Raw genomic sequence first — 20,505 nt, 5'->3', positions numbered from 1 at the left:
TGTGAACAAAACCCAAAATGTTTACATTATGGGTTCGATCACTATACCAAGAATAGCGATCGAAGCTTGATTCACCCTTACTATGAGTTGCCTCAGTTTGCACTACCAAATGGATCAGGTGCTGTACTCTCCAGGTATTTGCTTACGCTTGGAATCGCCGAACTTTATATAGTTTCTATATTCGGCATGAAACTCTTTGAGTTTCTTATTCGGCTAAGAAGCAAATTGGGATATAATATCCCTTAACTTAAATAAGTTCATGTCGCCGAATTGAAGCCTTTGGCTCTTCATATAATTAGTAATTTATTAGGACACCTTCTTGGCAATTCTCATAGAAGGGATGTAAGTTCTGTTCGCTACAAACTTGGTATTAACTAGGTCTACCTACTCACTGATAAGACCCCAATGAGGGTGGAAACCGGTGCATGGCAGATCTGGCTTTGAGAGACTCCACTTGGAGGTAGGTCTTTGCCTGTCTCTGAGTGGGGCCACTTCTGAGATTATGGCTCTGCTTGGTGGTGGGGTGAGCCTGCCACTGGGTAGAGCCAATGCAGAGAAGTTTTTCTTGGTGACGGGGTGAGCCTATCATCGAGTGGAACAACGCTGAGTTGGGCGATCTTTCGGGATCGTCTTATTTTTAGAGCCCGCTTCACCTATACATAAGGTTGAAACTGGTGTGAAGCAGATCTGGCTTTGAGAGGCTCTGCTTGGAGATAGGTTTTTGCCTGTCTCTGAGTAGGGTCACTGATGAGATTATGGCTCTGCTTGGTGGTGGAGTGAGCCTGCCACTGGGTAGAGCCAATGCTGAGACGTTCTTCTTGGTGATAGGGTGAGCCTCTCACTGAGTTGAACAACGCTGAGTAGGGCGAACTTTCGGATCGTCTTATTTTTAGAGCCCGCTTCACCTACGCATAAAGGTTGCAACCGGTCTGGGTAGTGAGTGACCTTCTCTCATAATGTGGAACAGTAATACAGCTCCTAGCAGCTATGTTCACATTATCGGTAAATACCAAGAATAGTGATTGGAGCTTGCTCCACCCTTACTCTGAGTTGCCTCAGTTTGCACTACTAAATGGGTCAGGTGCTGCACTATCCAGGTATTTGCTTACGCTTGGAATCGCCGAACTTTATATAGTTTCTATATACGTCTAAGAAACAATATGGGATTTAATATCCCTTAACTTAAATAAAGTTTTACCTTTTCTCAATATTATGTCAAACTATAAAAGATTAAAGAAGAATTTGATAGGCGACTTAAAGATTTTAAGGAGCAAGAAAAAGTTTTTTTTTTCGCTTTTTACAGGTCCTTTTTCCTTTAATTTGAAAAACAGCTCCTATTTCTATTCAAATGTAATTTATTGATTTCCAAAATGATTCCATTCTAAAAGAGAAATACCAAGAAGTCGGTGTTTCAAAAATATACACTTATTTAGGTCAAAAATATGGCAAATATTCCATGTTATTTTGGAAGCACCTATTTATGCAAACAATTATTCTCATGTATGAAAGGTAGCAAAACAGCCAACAAATCAAGTCTAACTGACGTCAATCTTTCTGCCATAACGAAGGTCGTATGCTTTCTTTGAGTCCAAATTTTGGTAAGCTCGTTTGTATATATATAAAAAAAAAAATCAGCTAACGCCTTTTATTCCCTTATTGGGAGTAGGCGAGACATTTATACCCTATCTAGCTTTTGGAGACTGAGTGGGTAGTTCAATCTCCACCGGTAGCCAATCAGAGATAGCTTGCCCATGTCTATCACTAATTACAGCAGCCACCGATGAAGAGGCTGGCAGACAAGTGCTGCCATCTCTTGTTACCTAACCATAACAAGATATGTTACTGTCTGAAATAATGTGGGTACTACAGTCGATTTCCTTAGTTTATGGGACGAAAAACCAGACTTTCTGGGAGGAAAAACCCGCTTGCCCATGCCAGAGATCGACTAACTCGGGAATCGGCCGAGAAAAGGCTTAGAAAAAGTTCCTCCAGTTGGTGAATAGACTTGAGCTTAAGTCTGACTTCGAGCGACCAAGCGCAGAGGAGGCAAGCACCACTTCCACTGAGCTACACAGGTCTTTGCATGTGTGTGTGTGTGTGTATATCTATCTATCTATCTATCTATATATATATATATATATATATATATATATAAACTCTGATCACTATTCTTAGTATTTTCCATAATGTAAAGCACATATCACTAAGAGATGTATACTGCAAAACATTATGGGTGGGGTCACTACCCAGACCTGTTTCAACCTTTTTTTTGAGGTCTCCTCAGTGAGTAGCTAGACCCTAAATACCAAGGTTGACAATTGACAATTGACACTTATGTCTTTAGGGGGTGAAGCAAGATGTTTTTCATATTCCCCGCTATCTGTTGTGGTTACAATGAGGGTAAAATTTATGAGCAGTTTGCTCGTCCTGAATGAGCATGGAGATTATGCATTGCTATGGAATGCTAATATAGCTTTTGGTCTTCTATATTTGAATATGTCCGTTGCCTCGTATGCTGCAGCTTGCTGAACCAAATCGTTGGGGTGTGTGGACGTCTTTAGGAAAAACTTGGATGCTAAGGATTGTAGAAAAGAGAAAATATAGGGAATATTTGCATCTCTATGAAGTTGATTGTTTCTAACATACCACGGAGCGTTCAGAATCATTCTCAAGCACTTGTTCTGCACTCTTTGCATCTTGATAAAGTTAGTATTAGAGGTGTGGCTTCAGGCTGGAGAGGCATAGGTAATTATAGGACGAATCGTCATCTGGTATAGTTGCAATTTGATTCTATTGCTGAGCTTGCTATTTCTATTAATTAGCGAATAGATCTGAGCTATGGCTTTAGATGCATTTGTGCATGCAGACTTGGTGTGCTGATTGAAAGATAGCTTTTTGTCGAGAATTACACCCAGGTAATGTGTTTCTTTCTGCCAGGGAATTTTAGTATTGAATAGTAACACATCTCCTACAGGAGACATTGGCCTTTTTAAGAAAAGAACGGCTGAGCTTTTCTGGGGGTTGACTTCCAATCTCCACTTAGAGAAACAACCCTCCAGCTTTAGAATGTTTTCTTGAAGCTTTCTGGTAATGAAATGTGGTCTGAGAGATCTGGTTAGTATTGCCGTATCGTCCGCATACAGGGCCAAAATGGAAGTCATTGGACTGTGCGGGATGTCTGACATGTATATAAAGAACAGCAATGGAGCCAGTAGAGATCCCTGCGGCACTCCAGCAAAGATGTGGCGCTGGGAGGATGTAGAACCGTTGATTTTTACTTGCATTTATCTATTCTGAAGATATGAATGGATTAAATGAACCATTTTTATTGAGGTACCAGCTGAGATAAGTTTGTGCAGAAGTCCAAAATGCCAGATTTTGTCAAATACTTTGGATAAGTCTAGGAAAACAGCTCCTGTACACTGGCGCCAGTTGTAGCTGGTGGTGATGTATTCGACAATTCTGTGGATCTGCTGGGTAGTACTATGGTGTTGCCTAAAACCAAACTGTTCTTTAGGGAGGATGTTTAGGTCATTTACTGAGGTTTGGAGTCGTGAGAGGATGACCTTCTCTGGAAACTTACCCAGATTGGAGATGAGACTGATTGGACGATAATTTAGCAGTAGGTGTGGGTCTTTGCCTGGCTTGTGTATAGGAATTACGTCAGCCAGTTTCCAAGTGGAAGGAAAATAGTGAAATCTTAAAATTGCATTTATTATACTGGTCAGGTGCACTACTGCTTTTCGGGGCAGAAGTTTGATCACCCAATTAGTAATGCCGTCTAGCCCAGGAGCATTTTTGTTCTTTAATTTTTTAATAATGTCATATATCTCAGCAGGTGATGGTGCAATATGGTCAGTGCTGGTGATAGGAAGTTTGAGTGAGTGTCTGACCTTGCTGTGAATCTTATATATGTGGTCAAAGTCAAGGTTTCCTTCGAAGGCCTGCATTGCTCCTCTAAATTGTATGCTATAACTTCTGCTTTGTCTACATCTGTGTGAGCAAGGCCCTGGTCAGAGAATATTGGGGAAAGGGATCTGTTTTTGTTTTTGATATTTTTCAGTAGTCCCCAGATGGATCAGTAGGTGAAATGGAGGATAACTTTTCTTCCCATACTTGGTCTCTATGAGCTTTGAGTGCATCTCTTACTGCCCCATTTAATCTGTTTAGATTTGTTTTGTCTTGTGGTGCACACGTGTTAAGGAATCTTTTCCTAGTTCTGTTTTTGTCTATGATCAAGTTCATGATGTCATCAGAACCAGACGAGAAAACCAGATTTTTTCTCGAATGTCTTTATTTTGCAGTACGTATCAAGAACACTTAAAGAATTTCCCTGAAGGGAGAAATTTAGTTAATTTAATTTCAAAAAAATGTCTGAAAGATAAGATAGTGTTGATAACCATGGTTCGTCAAGTGATGCAAAATCAGAATTAACTTTATTTACAAACAATAAAACTTCGTGCCTTAACTGAAATAGCCTTGTTAGTACTTTGCCATTTGAACGTTCTCACGCCATTTGTTGGTTTTTTAAGTCTCCATTTGATTTCAATAATTTTTACTTACTTATTCAATTTTAATTTGTTTCGTTATAAAAAAAATCAGCTAACGCCTTTTTATTCCCGTATATAGGGAGTAGGCGAGGCCGTTTTTAGCCCTATCTAACTTTTGGAGACTGAGTGGACAATTCAATCTCCACTGGTACCCAATCAGAGATAGCTGGCCCAAAGCTATCACTAATTAAGTGGCATGCAGTGAAGAGAGACGGCTCAACAAGTGTCGCCATCTCGTTGTCCCTAACTCTAACACTCATATTTAATGTCTGAAATAATGTGGGTTCTACGGTCGATTTTCGTTTACGGGACGAAAAACCCGAGCTTTCAGTAGAAAAAACCCAGAAACTCGGGTTTTTCGTCCCGTAAACTCAAGAAAATTTGTTTTGTTTGGATAATTAAAAAATATATATTTATTTAATCAATTTAAGTCTGCCTGCAGACCACCTGTGGTCCACAGACCACAGGTTGAGAAACACTGGTCTAGAATATCATCTAGACGATGTAGATAAGTCAATCTACCGAATTGCTTTGACATAAAAATCACGAATAGCTCCTCTTCGTTTATGAAATTTAGAGCTTCATTTTTGGTCTAAGTTGATCATATTATTTTTGTTTCACATTGCTATCAAAAGTCACGGGGTATGTAGTATTATCCAATTTGTATTTTGAATTTTCAGAGGTGGCGTTCACGTTACTTACGTGATGTTTGTGTTAATATTACAGATATCAAGTGGTTTGTGATTGTAGGAAGTTTCATTAATGTGTACGTGCGGTAGGTTTTTGGATTGACTTGTTTCTCCAATATTAAGAAAGTTGCATTTTCTTATAAAATAAGTATTAGAAATAGTTTTTGATCGATGAAACACAGTAAGTAAATAATTAAAGATGACGCTATTTATATTTAAAATGCATATTTCAAGAAGAAATTCTGAACGTTCTTGCTGCTTATTATTGTCATGTTAATTGATCAGTAAAGGAACAGTTTTTATATCGCTCACTTTGTCATTATAAACGAAAATATTCGTTAACGTGCTAAGTTTATCCTTCATTTAAATGTTTCAGGGAACTGTTGGCATAACATTCCAGTTGAAGATATTATATAATAAATATTACAGGGATTAATGTGGAAGTACGGATAGAGGAAGTCAAGGTACATCAGATATTACAGAATCTGTATGTGAATAATATAGTTATAACTTTGGACGGGATATCAGCTCGTGTATGACGGGAATTGTTATCCCCTTTGGCTGTGACATAGAAAAGGTAAGATTTTGTCTGGGATGATTGTGAAATTTTCCAGGGGAATTGAAAACCGCCAATACTTCCGATTAGATTAACTTGAGTCTAACCTCGGGTATAGTCCAAAGGGAACGAAAGGAGGCGAAAATCGTTCCATTGCAAGATCGAAATAGCAAATTATCGACCAATCAGCATTTCAGGAATTGTGGCCAGAGTTGATGCTGATATAAGTGGTGCCTGGAAAAGTTGGTTAAAGACAAAATTTTGAAATGGGTGGATAGGAATAGGATATTGTATGGGGGGCAGCATGGCATTTTGAAATGTGGGTCATGCTTCAGTAATTCATTTACTTCTTATAAGAAAATGACAGCTGAGTGAGCTAAAGGTAATGGTTCCCTTTGACAGATTACCCCATGGAATCCTGATACATAAAATATATTAAATGGGTATAGACATAAAGCTGGCAATGTAGTTAAGGAGGAGGTTGTTGGAAAGATACAAGAGCGTAGTTTATACAGGAGCAGAGAACTGTAGAAGGCCTGTTACTAGTGGCATGCTACGAGGCTCTGTACTTTGGCCACTACTATTTAATTTGTTCATTAATGATACAGAAAATTATCTGAGGGAAAAATACTCAATTGTTTGCAGATGATGCAAAATTAGGTAGAGCAATAATCAATAAAAATGATGCTGATATTTTACTGGGTTATTGAAATACTGCCAGTATGGGCAAAGAAGAATTGATGTCAATTTAATGTGGCACAGTGTGAGGTTATGCATGTTGGAGTGAAAAGATTACTAGCGGTGTACCATATTGATGAAACTGTACTCCAGAAATTGATGAAATCAGGGATTTGGGGATGTTGGTGGATAGAGAGTTGAGGTTTATTGCAAAAATGACTGAAATAGCTCACAAAGTCATTCGGTTATTGAAGAACACCCTGACATGCATAGATAAGCATGTTATTATTCCTCTTTATAAGGCTTTTATAAAGCCTTATCTGGATTACTGCACACAACTGGTTGCCGGGTTTCTTAGAGATGTGGATGAGTGGAGTGAATTCAGAGGCAAGTGACTAAGATAGTGGTAGGTTTGTATGATGCTCCATGCAAGGAGAGATTGAAGGTTTGTGGGTTACAGAAGCTGGTTGATCAGCAGATACTGGGGGGGGGATATGATGGAGACATATAAGTTGCTTAAGTAGATTTATGAGATTGATGTGGAGGAAATATTTCAGTACACAAATAATGTGATGTAAACTAGAGGTCATCCATGGAAACTGAGTAAGAGTTAGCAAGGGTGTGAGGGCCAGATTTTTTGGAGAGTAGCAAATGAGTGGAATAGATTACCACAGTCAGTTTTGTGTGTTTTGTCGGTGAATGACTTCAAGTCAAAATACGATAGGTATTATATAGGTACTGATAATTAAGATTTTTGAAGTGGACCTCCTGCAACGAGCATGGGCTCCATGGAGTTGCCTATATGTAATAATAATAACAACAATGCTAGTGATCATCATTAATTTTTTTTTTTTTTTGTGTGTGTGTGTGTTGAGTTGTGGCTAGTGTTGCCACAGTATTTCACAACTACATAGTAGTAAACTGAAAAACCTTCAATTTAACACTCTTCATTTATAGTATAATTGAAATTCTACTTGTTTTAGATAGTCACTCAGAATTTGAGAGATGTATACACTTGCACACAAAGTCCACCAGGTGAAAAATGAATCCACAATTTATAATCTTGTGATCATTTGTTATCGTATTTTAATATTGCATTTTGATGTTCAACACAGATAGTGCTTAAGAGAATAATTATAGCATGTGCGACTAGTGTATATTTCTTGAAAGTGGTGCCTGAATGATGGTCGGAGTTTTGCAATATATTATTGCAACATTGTTCACACACATACATGCAAGAGGATGTAGCACTTCCAGTAAATATACTCTACTTGCATACATTGCTATTATTCTGAAGTGCTATCCTTGTTGAACATTGAAGTTCATAATGTTATGATGTGATTACAAAAATGTACAAAACTCTCAACTAAGGATTTGTTTAAGTATATATGTTAATGATTTTTCAAATAATAAAATTTCCCAGCTTTTCAAGAAACTTGTTAATAGATTCCATCTTTTTCATTATTCACTTATCAACATAAAATGAAATATTAAATAAATATCATAATAGCGTAACAGCCGAGTTGAATAAAAGAAATGGCTACACGATGATTTTGCTGGATTTTGTAAAGGCATTTGATAGAATACCGCATGGAACTCTGTTATGCAAATTGGAACAAATGGAGATGGATGTGACACTGCTTAAGTGGATAAGAAGGTTGCTGCTGGACAGATATCAAAAAGTGGTATATGGAGGGGCAGAATTGAGCAAAAACAGGTGGCTAATGTTGTGCTGTTAGGTTCAGTGCTGGGAGCATTGCTGTTTGATTTGTGCATAAATGATATAGGAAATAACCTGAAAGAAAATATTCAATTGTTTGCTGATGATGCGAAATTAGGTAGAGTAATAGTTAATCAAGGCAATGTGGAGACCTTGCAAGATGATTTAAATAGCTGTCAATATGGGCAAAAGTTAATGGGTGTCAGTTTAATGTCGAAAAATGTAAAGTTATGTATTTTGGGATAAATAGATTACAAGCTGTGTATCATATTGATGGCAATGTACTCCAGGAAATAGATGAAGCTAGAGATTTAGGGATGGTGATAGACGGAGAGATTGCTAAGGTAGCCCATAAGATTTTTTGGCTATTGAAGAACACATTAACAAGTAGAGATAAGGTATGCCCACATCTGGATTACTGTGCTCAAGTCTGGTTCCCTGGGATTCTTGGGGATGAGGAAGCGATGGAGAGGATTCAGAGGTGAATGACCAAGATTGCCTGTGGAATGTTCCCTATGAGATAGATTGAAGGTGTGTGAATTGTAGAAGTTGGCTGATAGGAGAAAAAGAGGAGATATGATAGAAACATTTCGATTGCTTAAAGTGTTTTAATATTAAAAGTAATATTAATGATAATAACTTGCATGATAATTTTATCATAAATTTTTATCTTAGTATCAAGAGCAACTTATCTTCAGTAAGAATTTTAAACAGGCAGAACAGACAACTGGAAGACTCAACAATGGAAATTATGAACTACATGCAAATAACATACTGTGATTTTGTGGTATAATGGGAAGAGATCTGTCTTGTTCATCTGTGCAAAATTGGAGGAAAAGACTGATACCAAGAGGTATTCTTTATTGTAGATGATATTACCATGGTAATATCTGCATTTGAGAAAGGACAAGTTCAGAAGTTGTTCTTGATAACTTTAGTGAGCAACCAGGAGGCAAGCTTTTTTATATTTAACCCTTACAATGTGTACATAGGATTTTTTTTTATTATTTTTTTAAAATTTTTATTATAGTTTGCATTTAGCCTATTGTTATATAGGCTGAATGCAATAATGGGATTGATATAATTAATTTTGATCTTTGAATGTATGTTGAATTTTTATCTTGGACTACTTTGGCTCACTTGTTGGAAAACTGGTGTTGATAATTAGAACCAGCTGCTTTGTATGAAATGGAGAGTGAAGGCCTGTTTCCAGTAACAGTTTGAGATATTGGATCACATGAGGTGTTTGGAAATAATTATTCAGACCCTGGGATAAATAAATCTTTCAGGGATAAATAATCAGAATTTAATATGGTCCATAAGAATCAGGAGCGTGGTAAAGGCGGTTAAGTACCTCCATAGCACATTTGGAAGAATAACAGGCATTTCCCCTTCAACTGGAAAAGATCAGAGTTCAGTTCTCTTCATGAGAGGAATCTTCATCAAGTCTGTCAATGTTTTTTTTTCTCACCAACTAAGTCATCTGTGCCCACAACTACCACTAATTCTAATGCTCATTCCTTCCTTCTCTACAAAGCATCAGTCGTTTTCTTCATTGTTCCACCAGTTTTGTGCACTTTATTAGTCATGACGCCTCTAATGATCAAGTCCCCATACAATGATATATGATTATCCCTTAACTTTTTCTTCATTATGAATACAACTCTCAGTTTTCTTCAGGTTACATTTCTTCATCTGTGCCCACAACTACCACTAATTCTAATGCTCATTCCTTCCTTCTCTACAAAGCATCAGTCGTTTTCTTCATTGTTCCACCAGTTTTGTGCACTTTATTAGTCATGATGCCTCTAATGATCAAGTCCCCATACAATGATATATGATTATCCCTTGACTTTTTCTTCATTATGAATACAACTCTCAGTTTTCTTCAGGTTACATTTCTTCTGATTTACACTTTCTTCTATTTTACATTTAATTCAAGGTAGTAACCATGAGAGAAATAAATTGAGGTAGGTTCTGCACATCACTAATAATGAAATTCGAATGATATTATAATTAATATTCTGTATAATCCTTGAGGGCATATGCTAAGAAATTAGACACTGATAAATTTATAAAATTAAAAGATAAAAATTTGTTTTTAAAAGTTGAGATGGAAAAGAAAATGCACAAATATTAATTACCTAAGAATATAAGGCATCTTCAACTACAACAGTGGAACACAATAAAATTTCTTTAATTAATCAGAAATTTATTTTCGACAATCAATTTGTCTCATGCTGTGATGGTGCTTTTTAAAATACTTTTGTTATTTGTAATATTTGTTTCATTGTCACAATGAAACATATATGATGTAAAATTAATTTTCGAGGCCTGTGTAGCTCAGTGGAAGTGGCACTTGCATCCTCTGCTCTTGGCCGCATGAAATTAGACTTATAGTCCGAGTCTAGTCACCAACTGATTGAACTTTTTCTAAGCCTTTCTTTGACCAGTTCCTGAGTTAGTCAATCTCTGGCATGGGCAGGCGTTTTTTTTTTCTCCTGGAAACTTGTGTTTTTTCATCCTGTAGAGCTCACATTATTTCAGACAATAACATATCCTGTTAGGGTTAGGTACCAAGAGATGGCAGCGCTTGTTTTACCAGTGGCTGCATATAATTAGTGATAGACATGGCCCAGCTATCTCTGATTGGCCACTGGTGGAAATTGAATTGCCCACTCAGTCTCCAAAAGCTAGATAGGGTTTAAAGGCCTCACTTACCCCCTATACAGGAATAAAAAGGCATTAGCTTATCATTATTATTATTATAAATTAATTTTCATGTATATGTCCATTTCTGTCTCAAATTTTAAACAAATATGGCAACTTATGTACTTATTCTGAAACAGAAAGATTGCTTATTTAATTGATAGCTGCTTAAAATCAAATGGGTTGCTACAAATAATATAAAAGGAGTTTAATAGTTTAGTGTTTGAAAAAGGGGTGGGAAACACACACACAAATACACAAAAGTAGTTAAACACCTTGTTGTGGTCAAAAAATGCATTTTAGTTATGCCTAGTATACTCAGTGGGACCACTTTTGACCTGAATGGGAGCAACTACCTTTCGGGACATGCCCCCCCCCCCTATTTGCTGCTGCAGATGATGATGACTGCTGTGGTCTGTAGTGAATTTGGCATTCCAGTGTGCCCTAAAGATGTTCTATGGAGTTGACGTCAGGACTCTGATCTGGCCAGTCCAACATCACTGCAACATTATTATGTGGAAACCAGTCTCAGTCTCTGGCATGGAGCATATCGTTATTGTGCTGAAACTTTCAAGGGACACTGCCAAAGTACTTCCACAGCATCGGAAGCATGAAGTCGTTCAGGTAGCAATCAGATGTCATGGTTTTGGGCACATTCACCAATGGATCATGTCATATATAACTAAAACATTCCCATACTATTACTGAGCCTCCACCAAACTTGACAGTTGGAATGATGCGGTCCTACCGGAACTGTTCCCCTGGTAATCTCCAGATCCAAGCACAACCATCAGAGTGAAACATTTGGAAGTGTGATTCATCACTCTGCAGAACCATTTTATAATCATCTACTGTTTGGGAATGTATGAAAGTCATCAGTCCAAAAATTGTTTGGCGTTGAGGGGGAGGAGATGTGTGGCTTGTTGCAGCAGCTCTGCTGTGATAAGCTAAGGCATGCAACTTTCTGCAGATGGTTCTAGTGGTGATGCTCCTGCGGCATTTTCCAGATTGATATATGGTCACACCACCACTGATGATGAGCAGTATGCTCAAACATTCCAAGACAGTGAGTGTTGGTGGCCTCCCAGAGTGTTTTCCTGCTGTGGTGGTACCACCAACTTTCCATCTATGAATGACACCACTAATGTGATGTCCAACTATCATCCCACTCGATGTCTGTCAGTTCAGCTGAATGTGGCATCTTGACATCGAGTACTGTGTAAAACATGCAGAACATCGTACCTTTGATTTCCCGACTTATGTAGACACTCTCTGAATATTTGCATGGCACATAAGGTGTCCAAATGCTTTTGTCAACATAGTGTGTGTGGTGATTAAAAAATGCGTTATTCTGCCCACCCAGAGGAATGAAAATTTTAGTTTGAGTTTAAAAAAAAAAAAAATGAAGAGAAGTTTGGTTTGATCATCAATTTTATTTGTGTAATGCTGATTCTTTTTAATTTTTTTTATGTCGTAAAATGGTATTGATGCAATCTGAATCATTTCCCTGAAAATATAATGGGTTTCATACAATGCATGCTGGTCATTACAATACCTTTTTTTTGTTGGTTATCATTGATTTTGTTGTAACAGAAATTGTCATATATATCCTATCCTCTCACATTATAATGTGAGAGAATAGGATTTGCACATATTTTATTGTATAAGAATGCTTGGTTGTATCAAAATCTGCAGCCTAAAATTGGTATGTAGCTGACAGCAATAATTATCTAATTTCTTATTATTCAGAGATGGAATACACAGAATTTGTCCATTAATAATAGGTATTAAAACTTGGAAAGTTGAGAAAGAAGTATTTATTTTTTGAAAATATTTCATTATATTGATTCTAGTATCAGTGTTTTTAAATTGTTTTCCAAGTTGCTGCCATGTCATCACTGGGCGTGTCCATCCAATGTTTCAGAGATAATTAGAATTCAGAAATGTAAAAATGTACTTATTTGTTGGAGATCTAATGGTTTTATTTTATTGAGAGTTTTTATGATATTGAAACTTTTTAATCTTTACTTTACGTTTACTTATTATGGCAGAGGTGGAGTTGGGTTGCAATTCAAGACATAAATGTTAGGAGCAAAAATATAGTGAAAATGGTATTATTAATGATAATAAATGGCCTTGATGCATGAATTTTTTTCTTCACACTGTAAATATGCTAATACATAAGTAGTCAACATATTTACTTCAGCACTGGTAATTATCATCATCATCAGCCATTTTTTTTTTTGTCCACTGTTGGATGAAGGCCTTCCCCAAAGTTCCTCCATTCATTCCTATGTTGAGCCTTTCTATGTCATTGAGTTCTAGCCATCTCTTTAATCTCATCTTTCACTATCTCTTTGGTCTTCCTGTAGCTTATTTCCATCTCTAGTATATTATCCTGATATCAACTTGGTTCATTTTTGATGGTTACTTCTTGCAGTATGACCTGCCCATTACCATTTAGATCTTTTAATGGCTGTTATAATGTCTCTCACCCTAGTTTGAGCTTTGATCCAAGTATTGTGCTTTCTATCTAGAAAAGTAAATACTGAGTAATGATCTTTCCATTTTCCTCTGGGTAATCCTCGATTGACAGTTAAGCAAGGTTCAAATTAGCCATAACATTAACAAACCATTATAAATTAACCATATCCAGGAATAAACATGACTAATATATTAACATATATAATAATCAGGTACAAATATTCAAGGTGTGCAGTGCACTTCCATGGAATAGCAATATCACCAGTATTATATGTTTGCATTTATTCTTGTTAAAGGTTCCACTAATTATTTCCTGGCGTTGCGTGATTCCTAAAATTAAATACAATATACTGCTTCATGAAGAGGACACTTTTTAACATGTAAACATTGCATCACATTTGCATTAATAGTCTAGGTATGTTGTCACAAATGCTAAGAATTTGACCTGCTGCACCATCTCTATGTGTTTAAAGGGTTCAAAGTTGTATGTATTGTATATGTATACATACAAACTGCCAAGAAGGCGAGGCAAGGTGAATGCTGAGACAATAGCACCTGGAAATCAGTGGCTGTGGTTGATTATTGTCAACCAATTCAATTGAATGTTGTCATTTGTCATGAGTTGCAGTTTTTGTTTTCTGAGTTTCATCTTTTTTGTATATGTGAAGTGTAAACTGACATGTTTAGGACACTGACGTAGGCAAGTAATTTTCTATAAATAATTTATAACTTGGAAAATGCAAATACTATTTGCAAACAATGAGAAACAGTGTTGATGATTTACTGAATGTCCCATTTTCTTCGAAAGCTTTTGCAGATTGTGTGATTGATTATAATCAAAGAAGATTGGAACTTGTGTATAAATAAGTAAAATGAGTTATTTCAACCTTTCTCTGGTTCAATCCGGAAAAATAAGAATTTCCCAAGTGATTGCATTTTGTGATTTCTGTGTATTTTTTTTTTTTTATATGGCTGTATTTAAAAATCATATCAAAATTCAAATTATCCGTGTCTCACTCTAATATTTTCCAATGATAATCTGATCTCACTATGGCGTGCATGAACCATAGCTATTGTTTTTTGACCTTTATGCTTTCCATATGTAAAATTATATTAATTGATAAAGTAAAGTATTTAAAGTTATCCTGCAATTAATTGTATTGGACTAATTAAGATGAGTACTGATGTGCTGTGCACTTTTAAAATTTTCATGCATTAATTAAATTTAATGTGGTCAAATTGATGTGAATTTTGTAGCATGGGTTGCGCACGTGCGCACACACACACACACACACACACACATAAAATATGTGATTGTCACAATGCCTTGCCCAAGCATAAAAAATGGCATTAAAATGAACTGTTGTAGCTCGTTTAAGAATATATTTCTTAAAAGTGTTATTCCTTCATAAAACATACATCTCTCTCATCTTTGCAATGTGATTGACTTGCAAAGTACATTTACAGGAAACATACTAGTCAGAAACGTGAATTTTTAGATATGGCATATCATAGAGATCAATTAACCACCATGTCATTACTATAGTTAAATGTAGAAGTTGGCAAGCATGATTTGTTTACCATAATTATGCTTATAAGCCTAATTTTCATAATGCTAGGACTGTTAGGTTGAAAAGATGCCAAATTATTCGGGTCCAAAAGACCAATGGGCTATTGGATGTAATAGCCCATTGGTCTTCCTATGTAAAGGTAGATAGGATAATAGCTTTCATAAATGTACTAGCAAGTGTGTGTGTGAGAGAGAGATAGAGAGATCAAAAAATTTACTTTTGAATTTTCATTTGCTTTTATGTCATATTTTATATCAAAATTATCCATTTCAGAGGTGTGAAACATAATGGACAAGATGTCATTCTCTACAATATCCAAAAAGAGAACAAGAAAAGCGAATCCTCTTCATATTCCTGAAAAAGAGTTAAAATGTAAGAATGGTTGTGGATATTTTGGAAATCCAGCATGGCAAGGTTACTGTTCAAAATGCTACAGAGAACTCTATCAAAAACCTAAGCAAACTGAAGCAAAATCTTTGAGAAAGTAATAATATTTGGTATTTCTTAATTTAGTTAAAATAATTTTTAGATGAATAGGGTGTTACTGCGACTATACATAATTATTTTCATCATCATCATCAAATTCTTGCCATGTACCCTCAAGGAGTGTACAGGATATGATAGTACTACATGAAAAAAATTACATCATTATTAATTTCCTATCTACAATTTTCCTCCAAATCAGTCTATTACTTGTCAAGACTCAAACATTATCAGATCTTATATTTCTATCGTCTAAAGCATTTTGTACCGTATCAATCCACCTATATCTTGGTCTTCCTCTGGGTCGTTTGCTGCAAACCTGGCAGAGAACACTTGTTTTGCTAATCTTTCCTCGCACATTCTGTTTAAGTGACCATACCACCTAAGATTAGCTCTGCTAACGCATTCCTGGATGCTGACAATGTCAAGTTCTTTCCTAATATCCTCGTTTTTAATATGATATTGCCATTGATGCCATCTGTTCATGCCTATAATCTTTCTCAGGACTCTCATATCTGTGGTCTCTAGTCTTTTGTCAAGTGTTTTACTTCTGACCCAGCTCTCAGATCCATAAGTTAAAACTGGTTTGAACACTGTCTTGTACACAGCTAATTTAGTGTTCCGACTGATTTCTCTTTTATTCCATATGAATTTATTCAATTGACTTCCCACCATACCAGTTTTGCTGATTCTGTTGTCTATTTCTATATTTAATTTACCATCTTCAGTAAAAATTGTGCCTAAATAGCCGAAATGTTTTACTTGTTCCACAGGTTCTCCATTCACAACACAGTTGACATTTTCAATGATTCTGCCTATTTTCATTGTCTTTGTCTTTTTATTGCTGACCTTCATACCATATCTATTACAACAGTTATTCAATTTAGTCAGAGAATCTTGCAGACTTGTTGCGGATTTATTTAGAAGTATAACATCATCCGCATAAAGCAAAGAGCTGACATTAACATCTCCAATTTTGATATCATGTTTAATACCACTTTCCTTCATAATGTGATTCATATAGATAATGAATAACAGAGGGGATAATGTACATCCTTGTCTCACACCAGATTTAACATTAAACCATCGTCCTGTACTTCCTTCAATTCTAACTGCTGACTTACAACTCAAATAAAGACTAAGTATTGCTTGATATAATGCCCCATTGACACCATATAACTGAAGCGTATTGAATAGCTTCTCTCTTGGCACCTTGTCATATGCCTTTTCCAGATCGACAAAACTTAAATACAGATCTTTGTTATATTCCCATGCTTTCTCGACTATTTGTCGTAAAGTGAAGATCTGATCCTGACGGCCTCTATTTGGCCTGAATCCAGCTTGTTCTTCACCAAGCTTTTCTTCCACAATTCTTCTCAACCGTTTCTCAAGTATACTTGCATAGATCTTGCCAGGAACACTCAGTAGGGAAATACCTCTGTAATTCTCACATGCAGTTTTATTTCCCTTTTTATATATGGGTACTATGAGAGCTCTACTCCAATCATCGGGAATTCGTCCCTCTGTCTAGGCTTTCTGAACTATGCAGTGCAGTCACTGTAAGACTTATACCACCATACTTCAGCATTTCTGGTCGAATATCATCTACTCCTGCTGCCTTTCCACATTTCAAGCCTTTGATGGCTTTTTCTACTTCTAGTATGGATATGTATTCCTGACTGCATGCCTGGTCAGTGTTTTTTAATATAGAATGATGGTACAACATGACAAATTTCATAATTATTTTCTTTGTTTTTAATATAACTAGGAAAGGAAGTATTACTAACAGTACGAACTTATGACTAAATGTACACACGTAAGCAGAGTAATAAGATTTTTAATAAGTGAATATTTCATTTCTAAGTATCATTGGACTTCTTCAGCACAGTTAATTCAAACAATACTAGGAATTACATATAGTTAGGGCGCATGCTTACAATGGAATTCCTCTATGCGTACAGTAGCATGTTATAGAATTAAATTAAAATATATCTGAAAAAAAAAACAAAAAAAACATTTCAGCTATTTAGAGATGATTTTTAGTGAAGATGATAAATTAAATATGGAAATAGACAACAGAATCAACAAAGCTGGTATGTTAGGAAGTCAAATGAATAAATTTATATGGAATAAGAGAGAAATTAACCAAAACACTAAATTAGTTGTACACAAGACAGTGTTTAAACCAACCCTTAACTTATGGATCTGACAGCTGGGTTAGAAGTAAAACACTTGACCAAAGACTAGAGACAGAAGATTTGAGAGTCCTGACAAAGATTGGGGGGGGGGGGGCATGAACAGATGGCATCGATAGCAATATCATATTAAAAACGAGGATAATAGTTAAGAGTTTGATATTGTCAGCATCCTGGAATGCATTAGCACAGCTAATCTCAGGTGGTATGGTCACTTAAACAGAATGGGAGAGGAAAGATTAGCAAAACAAGTGTTCTCTGCTAGGTTGGCAGGAAAAAAGACCTAGAGGAAGACCAAGATATGGGTGGAATGATACAGTAAAAAGTGCCTTAGAAGATAGAAATATAAGAGCTGATAATGTTGGAGTCTTGACAGGTAACAGACTGATTCGGAAGAAAATTGTAGATAGATAGTAATGATATAATTTTTCATGTAGTACTATCATATCCTGAACACCCCTTGTGGGTATATATCAGGAATTTGATAATGATGATGATGATTATGACTCACTATAATGGCAATGTGTGCAGAACTGATTGATGAAGATCACTCAGATTTTGACAAATAGTGAGGGTGCAGCTTCAACAAAGTGATGAATATCAATCTCTTTGAAGCTTAGACCTCCCAAATTGAGTCAGCCTAAGTTCATACTTTGTTGTATAATGAAACCTGTGGAGCATTCATGACTAAACATACACACGCAACCAAAGTAATAAGATTTTTAATAAGTAAATATTTCATCCTAAGTATCATGGGACATCTTCAGTACAGTTAATTCAAACAATACTAGGAATTACATACAGTTAGGGCACATGCTCACAATGGAATCCCTCAATGCGTGCAGTAGCGGATGATAGAATTAAATTAAAATATATCTGAAAAAAAAAAAAAAATTAATTTAGGATGACAATTTCCCAGACTTTAGGGATAGTAAGAGCGTCATTACGGTTCAAATTAAGTCTGTGACGTAGGGTTTCAGCACTTTCTTTACATAAACATTCATGTTTATATGAAGATCTATGTAGAAGTTTGCTCTTCTTCCAATGGATCGTATGGTTTGGGTTTTCAGTTCTGTGTTGTGGTTTCATCTAATAGCTTGTTCAGTTTCTCGAGTTGTCTTTTTGTAGGATCCTAATCAAGCTGGGTATGTACTACGATCTCGGAGTAGTAAATTCATTTTACGGTCATAAGTATTGGTATCTGGGACAACAGTGGTATTTCCCTTGTTAGCTCTGGTGATAATTATGTTTCTATTAGGTTTTAAGGAGGTAAGAGCTTTCAATTCTGATGGGGGGGATATTAAAGTCCGAAGGTTTGGCATCATATATTATTTTTGCAATTTCGAAACGCAGTCTATTGGCTTCAATATTGGACAATTATTCCTTAGATCAAGAAACAATAAAAAAACTCAGGACATACCATGCTAGTCCTCCTAGAATATAAGGTCTACCTAAGCTTCACAAGAATAACGTTCCACTCAGACCTGTCGTGGATTCAATTGGCAGCCCGACTTACAAATTTGTTATTATATCTGGATACTTCACCTGGAAAGAAAAAATTTACAAGCAAGAGGAAGAAACAGCAATGGGCTCTCCCTTATCACCAAACTTAGCCAACCTCTTTCTAGAACACCTGGAAGAAAAAAAATTTCACATTTAATCCTAAACCAAAAAAATCTGGCTAAAACACGTTGATGACATCTTTGCTGTCTGGAGTCATTTTGAAAAAGAATTGCACTTGTTCCTAGATCCTTGCATCAAATTCACACTCGAGAAAGAATCTACACAGGGCATCTCCTTCCTGGATGTACAAATCCAAAGAAATGAAGATGGTTCCATCTCCATGTCTCTCTATTGTAAGCCTACTTTTTCAGGATGCTACATTCACAATTCTTCTGCTCACCATCCATCTCAAAGATTTGGCATCATTAAATCACTAGTAACCAGAGCACACAGATTCTGCTCCTCCAAAGGCTCTTTACACCAAGAATTGGAAATAATCAAAAAATACAGCCATACAAAATGGATGCAATCCAAAAACAGTGCAAAAAATTATCAGTCACTTCCCTGCACATCAACCTAGACCAGAACAAACCTGTAGGATTCTCATACCATATGTCAAAGGCGTCTCCGAATGTCTTTCAAAAATTATGAAGAAATATAAATTGGCTGCTACCTACAAACCAATCAACCAAATCCAGAATTGGTTACTTTCTCCTAAAGACAAACTCTCACCTCTTATCTTACCTGGTGTGTACAAGGTCCCATGCTCCTGTAAATTGTCCTACTATGGACAGACAGGTAGATCCATTAAAACGTTGACTGCCAAGTACGAGATAATTCATAGTAGGCAATTTGGCCGAGAGGGCTGATTATGAGTTATCTTGTAGTTGCTGGACTTGCCTTTTTCGTGCAGCTGAGAGTATATTCATACTATATAAGCATAACAGGATAGTTGGCTTCTGGGAAGAGAACAAAAAATCAAGGCTAGCATACATGAATAGAAAATTTATTCGTACAGTGAAAATCAAATACAAAGTAATGTTGTACAATTTTATTTTTTGCGATATTTTTTAAAACAACCTTCCACACAAAGTGCTGGCTTTTTTTTGCAGGATAGACAATAATAATGCGTTTCTCATTGTTTTTTTTAGCTTGGGCACAAATTCGACATGGCTTTGTCAGACACAGTTTTTTTTCAGTAGGTGGGATACTCTCTAAATAATGAACTTCTTTCAATCTAACTTTCTTTGAAACTGGCAGAATCTCTTTTCCAATCAACGCTTCGACGAATGCTTCTCTAAATTTTATAAGTTTTATGTTAGAATTAGTTACTTTAAGAAAAAATTTGAACGCATTGTGTATATATA

General features: G+C 36.1%; 1 protein-coding gene across 2 annotated transcripts in view; it reads left to right on the top strand.

The window, feature by feature from the left end:
- Nucleotides 1–5,273: 5,273 nt before the first annotated feature.
- Nucleotides 5,274–20,505, top strand: part of LOC150101928 (rab5 GDP/GTP exchange factor-like) — a 114,019-nt gene continuing 98,787 nt past the window's right edge. Inside the window, exons 1-2 of one of the 2 annotated variants that reach the window (XM_090400191.1) lie at nucleotides 5,274–5,325; nucleotides 15,231–15,441. In XM_090400191.1, coding sequence (XP_090256317.1) covers nucleotides 15,245–15,441 — 197 coding nt within the window. In that variant the 5' untranslated portion in view covers nucleotides 5,274–5,325; nucleotides 15,231–15,244. Of the gene's footprint in view, nucleotides 5,421–15,230; nucleotides 15,442–20,505 lie in introns of both variants that reach the window. The other variant, XM_090400192.1, reaches the window with a different exon arrangement.

Source organism: Typopeltis vanoorti, chromosome 11 (assembly GCF_054136105.1).
Source record: "Typopeltis vanoorti isolate ZY-2024b chromosome 11, IOZ_Tvanoo_1.0, whole genome shotgun sequence".
Taxonomy (NCBI): domain Eukaryota; kingdom Metazoa; phylum Arthropoda; class Arachnida; order Uropygi; family Thelyphonidae; genus Typopeltis; species Typopeltis vanoorti.
This window is presented reverse-complemented; position numbering and strand designations above follow the sequence as displayed.